The sequence below is a fragment of the Danio aesculapii genome, chromosome 13 (assembly GCF_903798145.1).
Source record: "Danio aesculapii chromosome 13, fDanAes4.1, whole genome shotgun sequence".
In the NCBI taxonomy this organism is placed as follows: domain Eukaryota; kingdom Metazoa; phylum Chordata; class Actinopteri; order Cypriniformes; family Danionidae; genus Danio; species Danio aesculapii.
In genome coordinates, this window is record NC_079447.1 from 53,420,275 (window position 1) to 53,436,132 (window position 15,858).

Here is a 15,858-nt window from a genome sequence, read left to right on the forward strand (position 1 = left end):
ATTCTGTATTTTTCTCTTTGGGAAATTCATTCATTTTCCTTCCGCTTAGTCTCCATTTCAGAGGTCGCCACAGCAGAATGAACCACCAACTATTCCAGCATCTGTTTTACACCCTTTCAGCTGCAATCCAGTACTGGGAAACACCCATACACACTCATTTACACACACACTAGGGCCAATTTAGTTGATCAATTCCCCTATAGTGCATGTGTTTAGACTGTGGGGGAAACCGGAGCACCCAGAGAAAACCCACGCTAACACAGGGAGAACATGCAAACTCCACACAGAAACACCAACTGACCCAGCCGGGACTCGAACCAGCGACCTTCTTGCTCTGAGGCCACAGTGCTAACCACTGAGCCACTGCAGTATTTTTTAATCTTATTCTGTTAGTTTGACTTTGGGGGAGAAATGTAAAACAACTGCTGTGGTCAATATTATTAGCAATACTATAATATTCTGACTGTTGTCCAGTGACTTGCCTAATTACCCTAACTTTACCCTAATTACCCTAGTGAAGCCTTTAAATGTGACTTTAAGCTGAATACTAGTGTCTTGAAGAATATCTAGTCTAATATTATGTGCTGAGATAAAGACATCAGTTATTAGAGATGAGTTATTAACACTATTATGATTAGAGATGTGTTGAAGAAAATAACAGCACTTGGGAACATTTAAGAATGAAAACTTCACAGGAGGACTAATAATATTGTCCTGTACTGCATGCATAAGGACAGTGGACTTCAAACTGGATACCTGAAGTGTTTTGGGGTCACTTCTATGTCTGAAACACTAAGATCTGAGATGTAAAAGGATATTTAAACATGCCTCACAATTGCAACCATTCAACTGTTGCTTATATAACTAATTACGCTCTGGTCTTAATTATACATGCACCCTTGTGGGCTGATTTTGAGTCTTAATTTGCCTCATCTTTCTCTGTTTCTCAGCAAACGTGATGAGTTTTACTGACAAATCTTATTTGGACTGGGAAAATGCTTTGAAAAGTTTCACAAACTAAATAATACACAGATTGACTCCCCTTTGGTGATGTTGGGGGCTGTTTTTACCCCATTGGCTTCCATTATAATCACATTTATTGATTGCAGAGCCATGACAGCAGAAAATCATGCGTTCTTCACTGCTGCTGGTTTTCCCTGTTGGGATTAAGATGAACAGTGTCATTTTTACTGTTGATCATCTGTTGCAGTGCAAAAAAGCTTAGTTTCTGGCTTTATATGGAGTATAGTGTGTGTGTGTGTGTGTGTGTGTGTGTGTGTGAGCCAGAGAGTGTAAGAGAGACCTTTACACACTTCTCTTGATATGTCTGAGAAACTCAAAATGCACCCCTCAGCTGTCAGAACACAGTAAAAAACACTGTAATCTGCTGTTTTACTCCACTGAACTCCATATTAAAGCCAGAAACTCTTCAGCACAGGTCAATCTAAAGGGTTAACACTGACAACAGATGATCAACGGTGAAAATGACACACTGTCCATCTTAATCCCAACAGGAAAACCAGCAGCAGTGAAGAATGCATGATTATCTGCTGTCATGACTTTGCAATCAATAAATGTGATTATAATGGAAGTCTATGGGGCAAAAACAGCCCCCAACATCACCAAAGGGGAGTCAATCTGAACAGCACACAAGGGTTAAATGAGGGCAGTTTTTAAGGTAAGATAGCATGCATAATGTCTGTAATCCTCTTGTATGCTCTTCTGTAACTCATTTCCATCATCTTTCATTTCTGTCTAAAAGCATGCAGACGCAGGTATACAACACCTATAGACCAGGTGCATTATGGGATATAGATCAGTTTATGGTCATCATGTCCATTTTTTTACATTAATGATCGGAGGCTTCAAAATTAGGGAAATAAACCTCAGATGAACAACATTAACAAGAATAAATCAGACAGTGAAGAGTAAAGATAAATATATCTGAACATTCCTAAATCAAGAAGCATTTTCTAGACAAGTTCACACATATTGTGTTGTTTTAGGAAATAATAAACCAAAATTAGTGGGTTTTTCTTTAAAACAAGTAAAATAATCTGCCAATGTGGTGAGCAGGGTAGTGTCATGTCGAAATTAAAAACTGGATTATTTCTCTTCCCCTATTGTCAGATTATTCTGCTTGTTTTAATGAGAAACTCTTCATTTTGGCTCATTACTTCTTAAAACAAGTCTATATTTTGTCCTTGTCAATAAAATGCTTGATGATTTAAGAGATTTGTGTTTGTCTGGCTCAAAAGCAAGACAAAACAACACATTTTTTGCAGCACATGCATTGACAAACCCTGAAAGACTGACTATCTTAGTAACAAGGCTTTCCACATGTTTATTGCACTGACACAGATCTATTTGCAGTAAATTATACACCTTCATACAGCGGCAGGTACAACATGGAACCGACATCTACAAGACACGATCCTCAGCGATGGACAAACCATAGAATAATGAAGAAGAGTAAATGAATGAATGCTACACGTCTGCAACGCCGTCCAGGCACGTCTCAGATGAAGGATTGGACTCTTAACATACGGATATTTGATATTCACCATTTATATAGAACAACATCAGTTAGTAGTCGGGCACGGAACGGCTCCAGAAGCGGATCCCAGTCTTTGTTTGGAAACTGATTACGGGTAAAACGTCGCCTTCGGGTTTACGCCGTTCCTTCCTCGCGGTCGATTGAGTTTCCGTTGGGTCGATCGAGAGCTGGTTGGGTTGAAGGTCGGCTAAACATTAAAGACAAACGCTGCTCAAACCTTCAGAAACAGAAGAAGTCGTGACCGCAAAACACAATGCTGGTATTATTGAGAGTCTTTGTCTTGTTTCTAGTGCAAAGATCTACACGTTCTTAAATCAAGATGCATTTTATAGACAAATATTTAGCTTATTTCAGAAATAATGTTTGATAATTGAGTTTTTCATTAAAACTAGTTTAAAAATCTGCCAAATGTGGTACGAAATGACCCTATTCAGATTATTGTGCTTGTTGTAAGGTAAAACTCACTTAATTCTGTAAAAATTCTTCAATCTAGAAGCATTTTATAGACAAGTCCAAAATGTTGTTTTGTTTTTGGAAATATTAAGTGATAATCAAGTGAGTTTTTCAATAAAACAGATTTAATAATCTGCCATATGTGGTGCTATTTTAAAGCAAAAACTTGATCTTTTAATTTAAGGAAAAACTCACTTTATTCATCAAAAATTCTTAAATCTAGAAGCATTTTATAGAGAAGTCAAAAATAATTTAGCTTTTAGAAATAATACGTAAAATTAATAGATTTTTTGCCTTTAGGGTAAGAAAAATAATGGTATTTTAAAATGAAAATATGATTATTTTTCCTCATGGCATTGGTTATTTTAAGGAAAAAAACTCATTTAATTCATAAATCTAGAAACATTTTATAGACAAGTCAGAAATAAGTTTTGTTTTCAGAAATAAGTGAAAGTTAAATGAGTTTTCTTGAAATCTGGGTAAATATTCTGTCAATGTGGTAAAATAATGTTATTTTAAAGTGAAAAGATTGTTTTACTGACCCTATATTGTCAGATTATTTAGATTTTTTAAAGGAAAAACTCACTTAATTCTGTAAAAATTCTTAAGTCTAGAAGCATTTTATAGACAAGTCAGAAATGTTGTTTAGTTTTGGAAATATTAAGTGATAATGAAGTGAGTTTTTCTTTAAAGCAGTTTAATAATCTGCCAATTTGATAAGAAATAATGCTAAAGCAAAAACTAGATGAGTTTTAAAGAAAAACTCCTAAATCAACAAGTATTTTAAAGACAAGCCAAACATACTTTTATATTTAGAAATAAGTGAAGATTGAGTGTTTTGCCAATGTGGTAAGAGAAATAATGTTATTTTAAAGTGAAAACTTGATTATCTTGCTTATTTTAATGAAAAACATCACTTAATTCTTAAATCTAGAAGCATTTTGTAGACAAGTCAAAATATGTTTCCAGAAATAATACATGAAAATTAAGTGAGTTAAAGTTAAAGTTTAAAAACCCACCAGTGAGGAGAGTAAAATATTGAATTTAATTATTCTGCTTCCTCCATTGTCAGATTATTTAGCTTGTTTTAATGAGAAACTCACTTCATTTGGACTCATTACTGCTGAAAATAAGACTATATTTTTTGCTTGTCCAGAAAACGCTTCTTGATTTAAGAGTTTTGTAGATATTTGCACTATAAATGAGACAAGAACTCAAATTAATAAAAGCATGTTTTCCTGCAGTGTGTGTTTAGTGTGTGGGATATGAGCAGATTCCCTTCTCTCGCTCTCAGTTTCACATCTCCATGTGACACTCGCGTCATCATAACGTAAAAACAAATGATATAGATTTACAGTGATCGTTCAATTCAAAATGATCATTCTCTCATTAATTATTCACCCTTACAAATCTTCATTCATGTTTAATGAGAAATATTCTGATTTAATAGTTAAACTGTAGAGTTTTACCATTTCTGAATCTATTCAGTCAATCTCTGAGTCTGACTGGAGCACTATTAGCTTAGCTTAGCATAAATTATTGAATCGGATTAGACCGTTAGCATCTCACTCAAAAATGACCAGTTTTGTCTCTTGAGCGCAAAAGACATCTTAAGTATGTTAAAAACCGGTAACAACTGACATCCACAGTATGCTTTTCTGTGGAAGTCAATGGAAGTCAATGGCTACAGGTTTTCCAACATTTTTCTAAATATCTATTTTGAATATAAATAGATATTCTGTGTATTTGATCGATAAATATATATATATATATTCCACTGACATCCATAGTAGAAAAAAAATACTATGAAACCTGGAACCATTAATGTCCACAGTAGAAAAAACATTATAGAAGCCAATGGTTACCGCTTTTCCACCATGTGTTCAATAGATGAAGGAAACTCATCACAAGTAAAGAGCGAGTAAATAATACTAATGTTGTGTTCTGATGTTGTATTTCACCAAAAGATGCTAATTTACTCACTATTTGTGTCCATACCTTTGCATTTCTTTCCTCTGTTGAACACAAAAGGAGATATTTTGAAGAAAGAAACTAATAAAGATTTATAAAAGAGTCAAGGGTGAATAAATAATAACAGAACAGTCATTTCTGCGTGAACTATCCCTCTTTAAGGAAGCAAAACACTGCAAAAAAACGCTTTTCTTACTCAGTTATTGTCTTGTTTCTGGTCCAAATATCTAAAAACTCTTAAATCAAGAAGCATTTTCTAGACAGGCACAACATTTAGTGTTGTTTTCAGGAATATTGAGTCAAAATGAAGAGAGTTTTTCATTAAAACAAGCTAAAATAATCTGACAACATTATTTTGCTGATTATTTTGAGCGTTTACAGAAAAACCTGCGTAATTTTTGACCCAGCAACACAATATTGTTGTCTTGTCTGGAAAATGCTTCTTCATTTCCAACATCAGATAATCAGACAGGAAACAAGACGGAAACTCTAAACTAAGAGAAGCGTTTGTTTGTGTGCAGTGAACGAAACTTTCAGAAGTAAGAACACCTCCGGGTCCGTCTGCGTCTACTTCTTGCTGCGCAGGCGTTTGGAGTGTCGCGGGAGCTCGGAGCAGCTGCGGCGCTTCACACACAAACTCTGGCTGGAGGCTGCAGCTGCGTCTGGATCTCCGGCGCCCACCGCTCTGTCCATCAGATCCCGCAGTTTGTGCTCCAGCTCGGCCAGCCGTGCGTTCTGCTCCCCGATGACCTGCGACTGCTCCTGCAGCTTCTGCTCCTGGTCCTGCAGCTGCTTCTGCTGCTCCAGCTGCTTCAGTCGCACCTCCTGCATCTCGCGCCGCAGAGCCGTCATGGAGGCGCCGTTCACCTTCACCTGCTGCTGCAGCTTCGTCATCTCCGAGCGTGAGGGCGTGTTCTTGGCCAGCAGAGACATGGTGGTCAGAGAGGTGGACGGACCGGCCACTGGGAGAGAGGGAGAGAGGTTTTTTATATATGCAGTACTTGTGATGCAACAAGGCATGGGACGATAACCCTATAGGCACAGAGCGGGCTCGTCAGAGGCGTGATGCATGCTGGTGACGTGGAGTTGACTTAGCTGATCAATCAGAGCACCCTGAAGGTGGGTTTTAGGAGGAACCAGGAAATATGATGTGGTTTTCATGTTAGCTGAGTAGCAGAATTACATTAAAGTTTAATAGCAGTCGTACCTGGAGCAGATCCAATGAGGCGTCCGGAGAGATCGGCGCCTGGAAGCCTCTTCTTCAGGATGGGGACGATCTTCTCATCGAAATACTCCATGGCCATGGAGGAGATGTCCCGCAGCTCCTGCAGCACCTCATGGGCTCTCTGAGGAGCACGCGTGGAGTTGACGTACCGCAAAACACGGTAAATCTCATCGATCACCTGCAGGACACCACAACACTGTCAAACACTCGCAGACGACTCTTCACGCACACGTGTACACAAACACTTCAGTGATTTAAAGATGTGCGCATGCTAAATTAACCATTAATGCATATACAGTACATGCAACTGCTTAGGGCCTTGACACCACTAGGGGGCCCCCACAACCCGCTAGTGGTCTGAGTCGTTTGCTTGCTGAAATAGTTTTTATTTGCATTTTACAACTGATCTTAAATGGTGCTTTAGTATTTAGATATTTTTACATTTTCACTGAAAATATATATATTTAAAATAAAAGTTAAGTGTTTTTGTGTGAAGGTCATGTGATCCACAGGAAGCTCGCTGCATCTCATTTCTCATATGAGTTCGATGTTCTCGTGGTTCTAATTAGTTTTTCCAAGGTGACCTGCGAGACTGACTGGTCATCACAAGAAAGCGAATCCGTGCACAGACACAGCCGTGGCCTTTGCTTCATTGCCCGCCCCATTATATACCTGATTTATTTTGGAAATTGGAGCATGAAAATGAACTGAATCTAACTCTATTCTTCAGCTGTAGAAAAACTGAGAGGAAAAATGACGATGAGAAGAGATAAGCAGAAACTCATTTTTAGCATCGCTTTTAGGTGTTAATGATGATGTTAAAGACATAATCTAACAGCACAATTATTAAAAAACAGATTATTTAACATATGAAATATAAAGTGTCTTTCGTTGACATATTTTGCACACTGCTCATATTTTTCCTGAGACATGTTTATAACAGTTCTCTCCTAATTGAATTCATTATAGTTTAATATAAGCTCCGGACCCTGCATCTTTGTGTATTAACACTAACCCAGTATCTGTTGATTCCATTTTTCTTGTGTTTTTATATTAATATTTTTCATATTTACTTTATATTATTTGCTTATTGATGTTATTATTTATGGATTAATCTTAGCGGTGTATAATGTGAATTGTTTTGTTGTTGTTTGGAGTTTTTAATGAGTTCAGAATGTATATTTTATTACTAAGTGATGCATTTTCACTTTTGGCTAATTATTGTTCAGTGTTGTTTCATTGCTGTTTAGACTTTATAAAAACATTAAAGCTCAACCTAGAATCTTTTATAGAATCATCAATCTGCTTGCCATATTAATAGAATGTGTTTTAAACACTAGAGAAGGACACAGAGCAGGAATCACTGCTCCCTTTATTTAAAGATTGTTTATTTTTGAAGCTGCTAGTTTAAAACTGTGCTGTTTTAAAATGTCCAAACCATCTGGACAGTTATTCAGTAGAAGAAATCAGGCGTTACTTTTCTGTTTCATTGACTGTATTTAATGTGTAATAAAATCATTGCGTGCCACTTTGCAATGGCAATACTCCACTACATAGAGCAAGGTAGACCCCAAAATTATTCTGCTTAGGGCCCTGAAATGTACAGTGCCGGCCCTGCCTCCCACATTGAATGATTACTTTAGTCATTTATAGTACTGTAGTGGTTTGGATCCATGCTACTGTAAGGTAGTTGAATTAATCTGTTGTGGTGAGTCTACAGTGGCTATAGTAACACAAATACTATAGTAACTGAAGTGTTGTGGTGATTCTACAGTTGCTATGGTAACACAACTACTATAGTAACTGAAGTGTTGTGGTGATTATTCTACAGTTGCTATGGTAACACAACAACTATAATAATTGATGTGTTGTGGTGATTATTCTACTGTTGCTATGGTAACACAACAACTATAATAAATGATGTGTTGTGGTGATTATTCTACAGTTGCTATAGTAACACAACAACTATAATAATTGATGTATTGTGGTGATTCTACAGTTGCTATGGTAACACAACAACTATAATAATTGATGTGTTGTGCTAATTCCATAGTTGCTATGGTAACAACGATCACAGCACAGCTCATTAATATTCATGACCATTGCAAATAAACCATATTTAGGCCAATTGCTAGGGTTAGAAATCTCTTGGAGAAACATTTTTGGGTTACTACCAAACTGCATGACTATCTTAACATGATTGGCAAATCCGTGAGGTCATGTCCATGTATTGTGCAATAAGGTGATGCTTTAGGACAGATACTCTAGTTTTGTCGTGCATTGCACACGTTGGATTACAGTCTTATGATGAACGTTCCTGCAGGTCAGAACACGGCGGTGTACAGCAGGGCTTCTGGAGAAAACACATCATCTCTTCAGTGATTTGCATTCTCTGCCGTCAGGCTTTATAGCCTTTTGCATAATCCCTCTGAGCTTCTGCATTTCCTCAGGAAAGATTGCTAAACCACAGCACAGCCTGCAAGATTACTGCAATTACTGCAGCGTTTATGAGCTCACGGAGCCAGAACATTCCCTCAGACGAGCCCTACACAGTGCTCTCGGTAGTCTGCACTAGCTTGGTTTGACTCACTACCTCATTTTCTGTGCTGAAAATTGAGGATTCGTTCATTGTTCTTTGGCATTAAAATGAGTTTCTGACATTTTGATTCAAGAGAATCATTAAATCTGATACAAAGGGATTCAACAGGGTTCTAGAGGTTTCATCAAGACATATTTAGGACCTTTATGAGTGACATTTCAGACTTACACAAGGTTTAATGCTAAGGATTTTTTCTAATGGCCCATATAAAACAATAAAAACAAATGTTACTGTAAGGAAGATAAAAAACTATACTGGTAAATGGAGTTAATAAATAAATGTTGGTTCAAACTTTTATTGAGATGGGATGATTGGATTGATGTTGGTCCGATTGTGTAGCTTTACATGGATACAGGAAAATTAGGACCTGTTTAAAATGATTTAAGACCTACAGCACAATATTTCAGTCAATTTAAGACTTTTTAAGGCCTAAAATTTAGATTTTGAACTTTAAGACATTTTAAGACCCAGCACATACCCTGTTCACTTCAAATGCATAATTCTTAGCCTTCATAGCACACCCCAACTCTGTATATTATTTCTGCATTCCAGTAAGAATCGTTGTTTTATAAAACTATAATAAGATAAGATTTTATTTCTAAGCTTTGATTATTACCATAGAGTAAGACGTGTAGAAGCATTAAATGTTCATCTAATACACTGTAAAAGAATGCAGGGTTCCACACAATTCATTCATGTTATCCCAACACAAACTGATTAAGTTAGCTTAAATTTATGTGGATTGAACATAAAAAAATTAAGCTGTCCCAATGAAATCTTAAGTATTGTGTTGTTTCAGCTCATTTTAAGTACTTTGAACGAGCAAAAAAAAAAAACAACATTTTATTGAGTGTAGATCTAAATTCACTTTTGCTCCTGTTTTTACAATTGAACATCTTTGCAAGTTTTTTATTATTAATTATTAGATTATGAAACTTGATTCTTTATGAAACCTACATATTTATTTCAATTAACACCTACAAATATTTTAAAATAAATTACAAGCAAACAAAATAAATGCACTCCATGTTCATAAACAGATGAAAACTGTAATAATCTGTCATCAATTCACAAACATTTTGTTTTTAATAAGATTCAGATGTGTCTGATGTAGATTATATTTATTAAAGAAGTCAAATGATATTACTTTACAAATAATATCCTAGAATTATTTCAACACTACAGGTGCACCAACAATGAGCTGACAACAAATATATCTCAACTGTTGTGTCTATTAAAAATGTTCTTAAACTATTTACAGTTTTCTTTACATAAAAGTGTGCAGTTTTTAGATATTTCTTTACATCTCCTCCAGGTCAAACGGAGCTGATTGTGTTGTGAGGATTAAATCTTAATGTGAGCAGTTATAAATCGATTCTGCATTCATTATGCTCTATAAAACATCAGCTTGAAATAATGCTTCAGGCACACAAACCTGATTATTAGCAAGCTCATTAACTCCTGCAGGTTATTCTGCTTCATTAATCACTGACTGCAGCTAATGCTCTTCAGTCTCGGCTGAATCAGCTCTGTTTATCATTAGCGCAGCTCAGAAATGAACGATCAGCACAGGCTTTTCTCAAAATATGTCATGCTTTTGCAGCCTTTAAATGTGCATCAACATCGATATTTACTTCATATCATGAAGAGCACTGCAAAAAAAAGGTTTTGTCTTGTTTCTAGACCAAAAATCTGAATTTAAAGACTACAATATAGCTATTGTTGACCTTTTCCACCTCCTGAATCATACATTCAGCTTCAGATATCATCAAGCGAACTTTCAGCTCAAAATATCCCACAGATAACATTCTCCAGCTCTCTGAAACTGACCCGTTCAAGCTTTGATCCTGATTGTGGCGTTTTGCTGACTGTCGCTTTAAATGCAAATGAGATTGCGCTCTTCAGAAGAGGGCGGAGCTACAGATGCCTGTACGTCATCATAGAGGCAGACTCAAAAACAAGACTAAAATCCTATGCTAATGAGAGAGAGAGATGGGCACTAGTGGGCGGGGCTTTCCCACTACAATGACACGTATAAACGGAGAATGTCAATCAAAGTGTTTCACTCATCAAGTCTGATTATAAAAAAATACAGTTAATTCATGTTGACCATTAGAGGCTGGAGATATTCACACACTGCTGACACACAACTGGGGTTAAACTCCTTATAAAAGTCATTTCTGCATAATAGGCACCCTTTAAATGTACGTTTGACCATGCTAACCTTTTGAGCTGAGCATGACGCTCTCCAGCATAAAGCTTCAGTAATGATCAAACTACACAGAGCAGAACACAAATGTTAGTGAACAGACCTTTCCAGGAATGAAGCAGCAGAGGTTTGAGTCCACATATTTCATGAAGGTCATGTTGAGCAGCGACAGACGTGTCTCCACCGCCGCTAAAATATCTGCGTGACGCGCCAGCGAGTGATTCCTGCGCTCCGACTCCCTCCTGAGAGACAAACGATCATCAGAAATGTATTCTGCTTTAATACAGAGAATTTCAAAATGCGCTCTAGGCTAGTTTATAACAGCAGATGGCGCTCTAGGCTAGTTTATAACAGCAGATGGCGCTCTAGGCTAGTTTATAACAGCAGATGGCGCTCCAGGCTAGTTTATAACAGTAGATGGTGCTCCAGGCTAGTTTATAACAGTAGATGGTGCTCCAGGCTAGTTTATAACAGCAGATGGCGCTCTAGGCTAGTTTATAACAGCAGATGGCGCTCTGGGCTAGTTTAACAGCAGACGGCGCTCTGGGCTAGTTTATAACAGCAGATGGCGCTCTAGGCTAGTTTATAACAGCAGATGGCGCTCTAGGCTAGTTTATAACAGCAGATGGCGCTCTAGGCTAGTTTATAACAGCAGATGGCGCTCTAGGCTAGTTTATAACAGCAGATGGCGCTCTGGGCCAGTTTAACAGCAGACGGCGCTCTAGGCTAGTTTAACAACAGACGGCACTCTAGGCTAGTTTAACAGCAGACGGCGCTCTAGGCTAGTTTATAACAGCAGACGGCGCTCTAGGCTAGTTTAACAGCAGACGGCGCTCTAGGCTAGTTTAACAGCAGATGGCGCTCTAGTCTAGTTTAACAGCAGATGGCGCTCTAGTCTAGTTTAACAGCAGATGGCGCTCTAGTCTAGTTTATAATAGCAGACAGCGCTCTAGGCTAGTGTTTAACAGCAGACGGCGTTTTTGGCTAGTGTAACTAAACTAGTAACTATACAGAAGGTGAATGCTGCTGGTTGAGGCTTTCTGGTTCTCACCTAGGCAGCTGCGCTTTGACCTGTTTCTGGCACAGACTGTGGTAACGCTCCACCTTCAGGAAGCCTTGATTGAGCATTCGCTGACAGATCATGTCCATGCGCTTACACACCTGCAGAAAAAACCAACAACACGCACACACACACACACACACACACACACAATCACATTACACAACAATGGAGAAATAGAAACCTTCATTCATTTAAAAATACTGCAATGCTTTGATTGTTGCACACACTTTTAACATTTATCAAGTGTAAGAGTCTCTTTAACACTTTTGTTTATGTTATTATAAAGAGATCAGATATTCTGTTGAAATATTTTTGATTTTGACTATTAAAACTATTTGCCTCAGTAATGTTGGTAAATTAAAATAAAATGGTTACATTTTAAAAGAATCCTAATAATGCTATATGTACTGTTAAAAATTATTCAATAGTTATCGATACCGAATGATCATTTGTTGTGCAATATCGCCCAGCCCTAATTTTAAATCCAGTGCCTGTGCTGTCAGTTTAGTGCATCAGAGATCAGCTCAGGAATCTTCAACATTTCTGCTGACAAAATACAACACAAGAAAAAACCCAGAATATTTTGGCTAATAATTGTCAGATATCTTCAGCAGGCTACATCATTGTTTTGTTGTATAAGCTAAAATAATATCACATGATGTGTAAACGCGCAATATTTGGGAAAACAGCAAAACAAAACATTTAAAAAGCCTCTATAGACTGAATCAACCAGTTACACTGATATAAAACACAGGAGTCTTTAAATGAGTGTGGTGAATGAGTGAGTGTGTGTGTGTAGTAAACGAGTGTGTATTTGTAGTGAGAGATTATGAGTGTGTGTCCTAGTGTAGGAGTGTGTGTGTCTGTCTCAGTGCAGTGAGAGAGTGTGTGTAGTAAATTAGTGTGTCAGTGCAGTGAGAGAGACATAGTGTGTGTGTGTGTGTGTGTGTGTGTTTATGTTGTAATTGAGTGTGTGCTTGTTGTGAGAGTGTATTGGTGTGTGTCTTAGTAAATCAGTATCTGTGTGTGAGTGCAGTGAGAGAGAGTGTGTGTGTCAGCACTGTATGTGTGTATGGTATATGTAGTAGTGTGTGTAGCAAATAAGTGTGTGTGTGTGAGTGCAGAGAGTGCAGTGTGTGTCTTAGTGTAGTGTGTGCGTGGTGTGCCAGTGCAGTGTGTGAATGTGTGCTGTGTTGTATAGTGTGTGTGAATGTGTGCAGTGTGTGTTATTCTATGCTGTAGTGTGTGTCAGTGCAGTGTGTGTGTGCGTGTGTGTGTGTGTGTGTCAGTGCAGTCCCGCTCATTGTTGTTTTCTCCTCACCAGTCTCAGCAGGCTGATCTCGTCATAGGTCAGGAAGTTGAGGATGGTGTCGATGGCGACGATCGGCAGCCCGAGCAGCGGGTTGTTCTGCTGCTGCTGCTCCGGTACCGGCGACGGCGAGGGCAGACGCGGAGACACCGAGCCCGAATCCGCCGGAGACACTCCTCCGTCAGCGCTCACGACAACAGCCGCCATCTTCTCTGAGCTCCAGACCAGCGGACGTGACGACACTCTCCGCTGAGCAGCAAACGGGCCGGAAGTGACGAGCACTGCAGTCTGATGACGCGACTCGAATAATTTAGCGATGTTTTTCTTTTCCCTCCACACAAACAACACTATTCTTTATTAATAATGACCGTTTAGTTCGACTTTCTTTATTGTCCACAAGTGCAAATGTGTCAGCGTCATCATTCACATCACATATATCAAAAAATAAACAAACATGACACAAATACATTCAATATCATCGCATAAATCACATTAATAACTCGTTTTTCCTCAGTTGAGGTTCACTTTCTGTTTAACTCTCATTAAATTAATTTCCTTTAGTGGTCTTTGTGGTTTACCTACAATTACACTGGCAATTACTACTCTATTTTACTTTGAGTTCATTCATTCATTCATTTTCCTTCAGCTTATAGTCCCTTTGTTTATCAGGGGTCGCCACAGCGGAATGAACCACCAACTATTCCAGCATATGTTTTACACAGCGGATGCCCTTCGTTCCATAAACATTATTTTAAAAATGCTTTGTTTAACATTCAGAAAACAATGGCGCTGTGGGTAGCCCGTTCACCTCACAGCAAGAAGGTTGCTGGTTTGAGCCTGGCTGGGTCAGTTGGTGTTTCTATGTGGAGTTTGCATGTTCTCCCTGTGTTTGCATGGGTTTCCTCCGGGTGCTCCGGTTTCCCCCACAAGTCCAAACACATGCGGTACAGATGAATTGGTTAAGATAAAATTGTCCATAGTGTATGAGTGTGTGTGTGAATGTGTGTGTGTGTATGTGTGTAAATGGGTGTTTCCCAGTGATGGGTTGCGGTCGGAAGGGCATCTGCTGTGTAAAACATATGCTGAATAAATTGGCGAGTCCACTGTGGCGACCCCAGATTAATACAGGTTGTAAACCGAAAAGAAAATGAATGAATGAATTCAGAAAACGTTTAAGGAACGTTGTGGTAACGTTCTCTGTTATCTGGGATGATAATTCTTCCTAATTCAGAATGATCAAGTGATTTTAAATGTCTTAATATGGTGAACGCCTGACAAATGCTGCCAGTAAATAGACAGAATAAAGTGATTTTAGCAATGTATTTGCTAAATGAAGCTCATCAAAATAAGGCAAAGCATAATTAAAGCTTGTGGATGTAGTGCCGCAGGAAAGTAAATGAGTAATTAATGATGTTGTCAATGTAAATGTTGTCCTCACACCCAGAGAAAACAGCTGAGGAACAGATCAAAGACACTGGTTGGGCTCATAAAGTGTGTATTATCTCCTGATGTGTGAACTCTGCAGACGGAGATAAGCGGAGTCTCTGTAACACACGGCTGATTCCAGAACAGCAGGTACATTCTGCATCTCCAAGATAAACCTCCTACTGTTTTCATTCATTCATTTTCTTTTCGGCTTAATCCCTTTGTTAATCTGGGGTCGACACAGTGGAATGAACCGCCAACTTGTCCAGCATATGTTTTATGCAGCGGATGCCCTTCCAGCTGCAATCTATCACTGGGAAACACCCATATATACTCATTTGTGTATGGGTGTTTCCCATTGCTGGGTTGCAGCTGGCAGAGAATCTATTGTGTAAAACATACGCTGTAAAAAATGCAGGGTTCCACACAATTCATTCATGTTGTCCCAACACAAATCAATTAAGTTAACTTAACACTTTTAACAAATTTATGTGGATTGAACATAAAAATATAAGTTGTCCCAATGAAATCTCAAGTATTGTGTTGTTTCAGCTCATTTTAAATGAGTAGTTTAAACCAACAATATATATATATATATATATATATATATATATATATATATATATATATATATATATATATATATATATATATATATATATGTTTTGAGTGTATCCTGTAATAGTTGGCGGTTCATTCCGCTGTGGCAACCCCAGTGAATAAAGGGATTAAGCCTAAGGAAAATGATTAAATAAATAAATAAATAAATAAATAAATAAATAAATAAATAAATAAATCGTGATTAACGTCTCACCGTGGTCACGTGGCCTCTGTTACTTTTCTCGGCGCTGGAAGTGTGATTGATAGAAGTCATTAGCGGATTTTGTAATAAAAACACACACAAACAGTTATTGCTGGACTAATTTTCATTATCAGAAATCATTCATCATTTTAAAGTACACAACATACTTCTAACAAGACAAAATAGTCCACAGATAATAATAATAATGCGTTTGAAAGATTGAAGCACGGGCCACAAAGCGCCCC

The 15,858-nt window shown here is 37.9% G+C and overlaps 1 protein-coding gene across 1 annotated transcript; it reads right to left on the reverse strand.

The window, feature by feature from the left end:
* Window positions 1-2,320: 2,320 nt before the first annotated feature.
* fbxo28 (F-box protein 28) lies at window positions 2,321-13,618 on the reverse strand. The gene is made up of 5 exons (XM_056471004.1): window positions 13,399-13,618; window positions 12,066-12,175; window positions 11,118-11,256; window positions 6,189-6,384; window positions 2,321-5,943 (listed from the first exon to the last, which is right to left on the reverse strand). Exons 1-5 carry the CDS (start codon window positions 13,591-13,593, stop codon window positions 5,549-5,551), a joined length of 1,035 nt encoding a protein of 344 aa, XP_056326979.1. The 5' UTR covers window positions 13,594-13,618; the 3' UTR covers window positions 2,321-5,548.
* Between the last annotated feature and the right edge of the window lie 2,240 nt (window positions 13,619-15,858).

What these genes read in the sequence shown, in the direction of transcription:
- fbxo28 (XM_056471004.1), bottom strand. Translation starts at nt 13,593, where the DNA reads ATGGCGGCTGTTGTCGTGAGCGCTGACGGAGGAGTGTCTCCGGCGGAT. An exon ending in AGATCAGCCTGCTGAGACTG is followed by an intron (nt 12,176 to 13,398) that starts GTGAGGAGAAAA and finishes TTTTTTCTGCAG; the next exon opens with GTGTGTAAGCGCATGGACAT. An exon ending in GTCAAAGCGCAGCTGCCTAG is followed by an intron (nt 11,257 to 12,065) that starts GTGAGAACCAGA and finishes TTTGTCTCTCAG; the next exon opens with GAGGGAGTCGGAGCGCAGGA.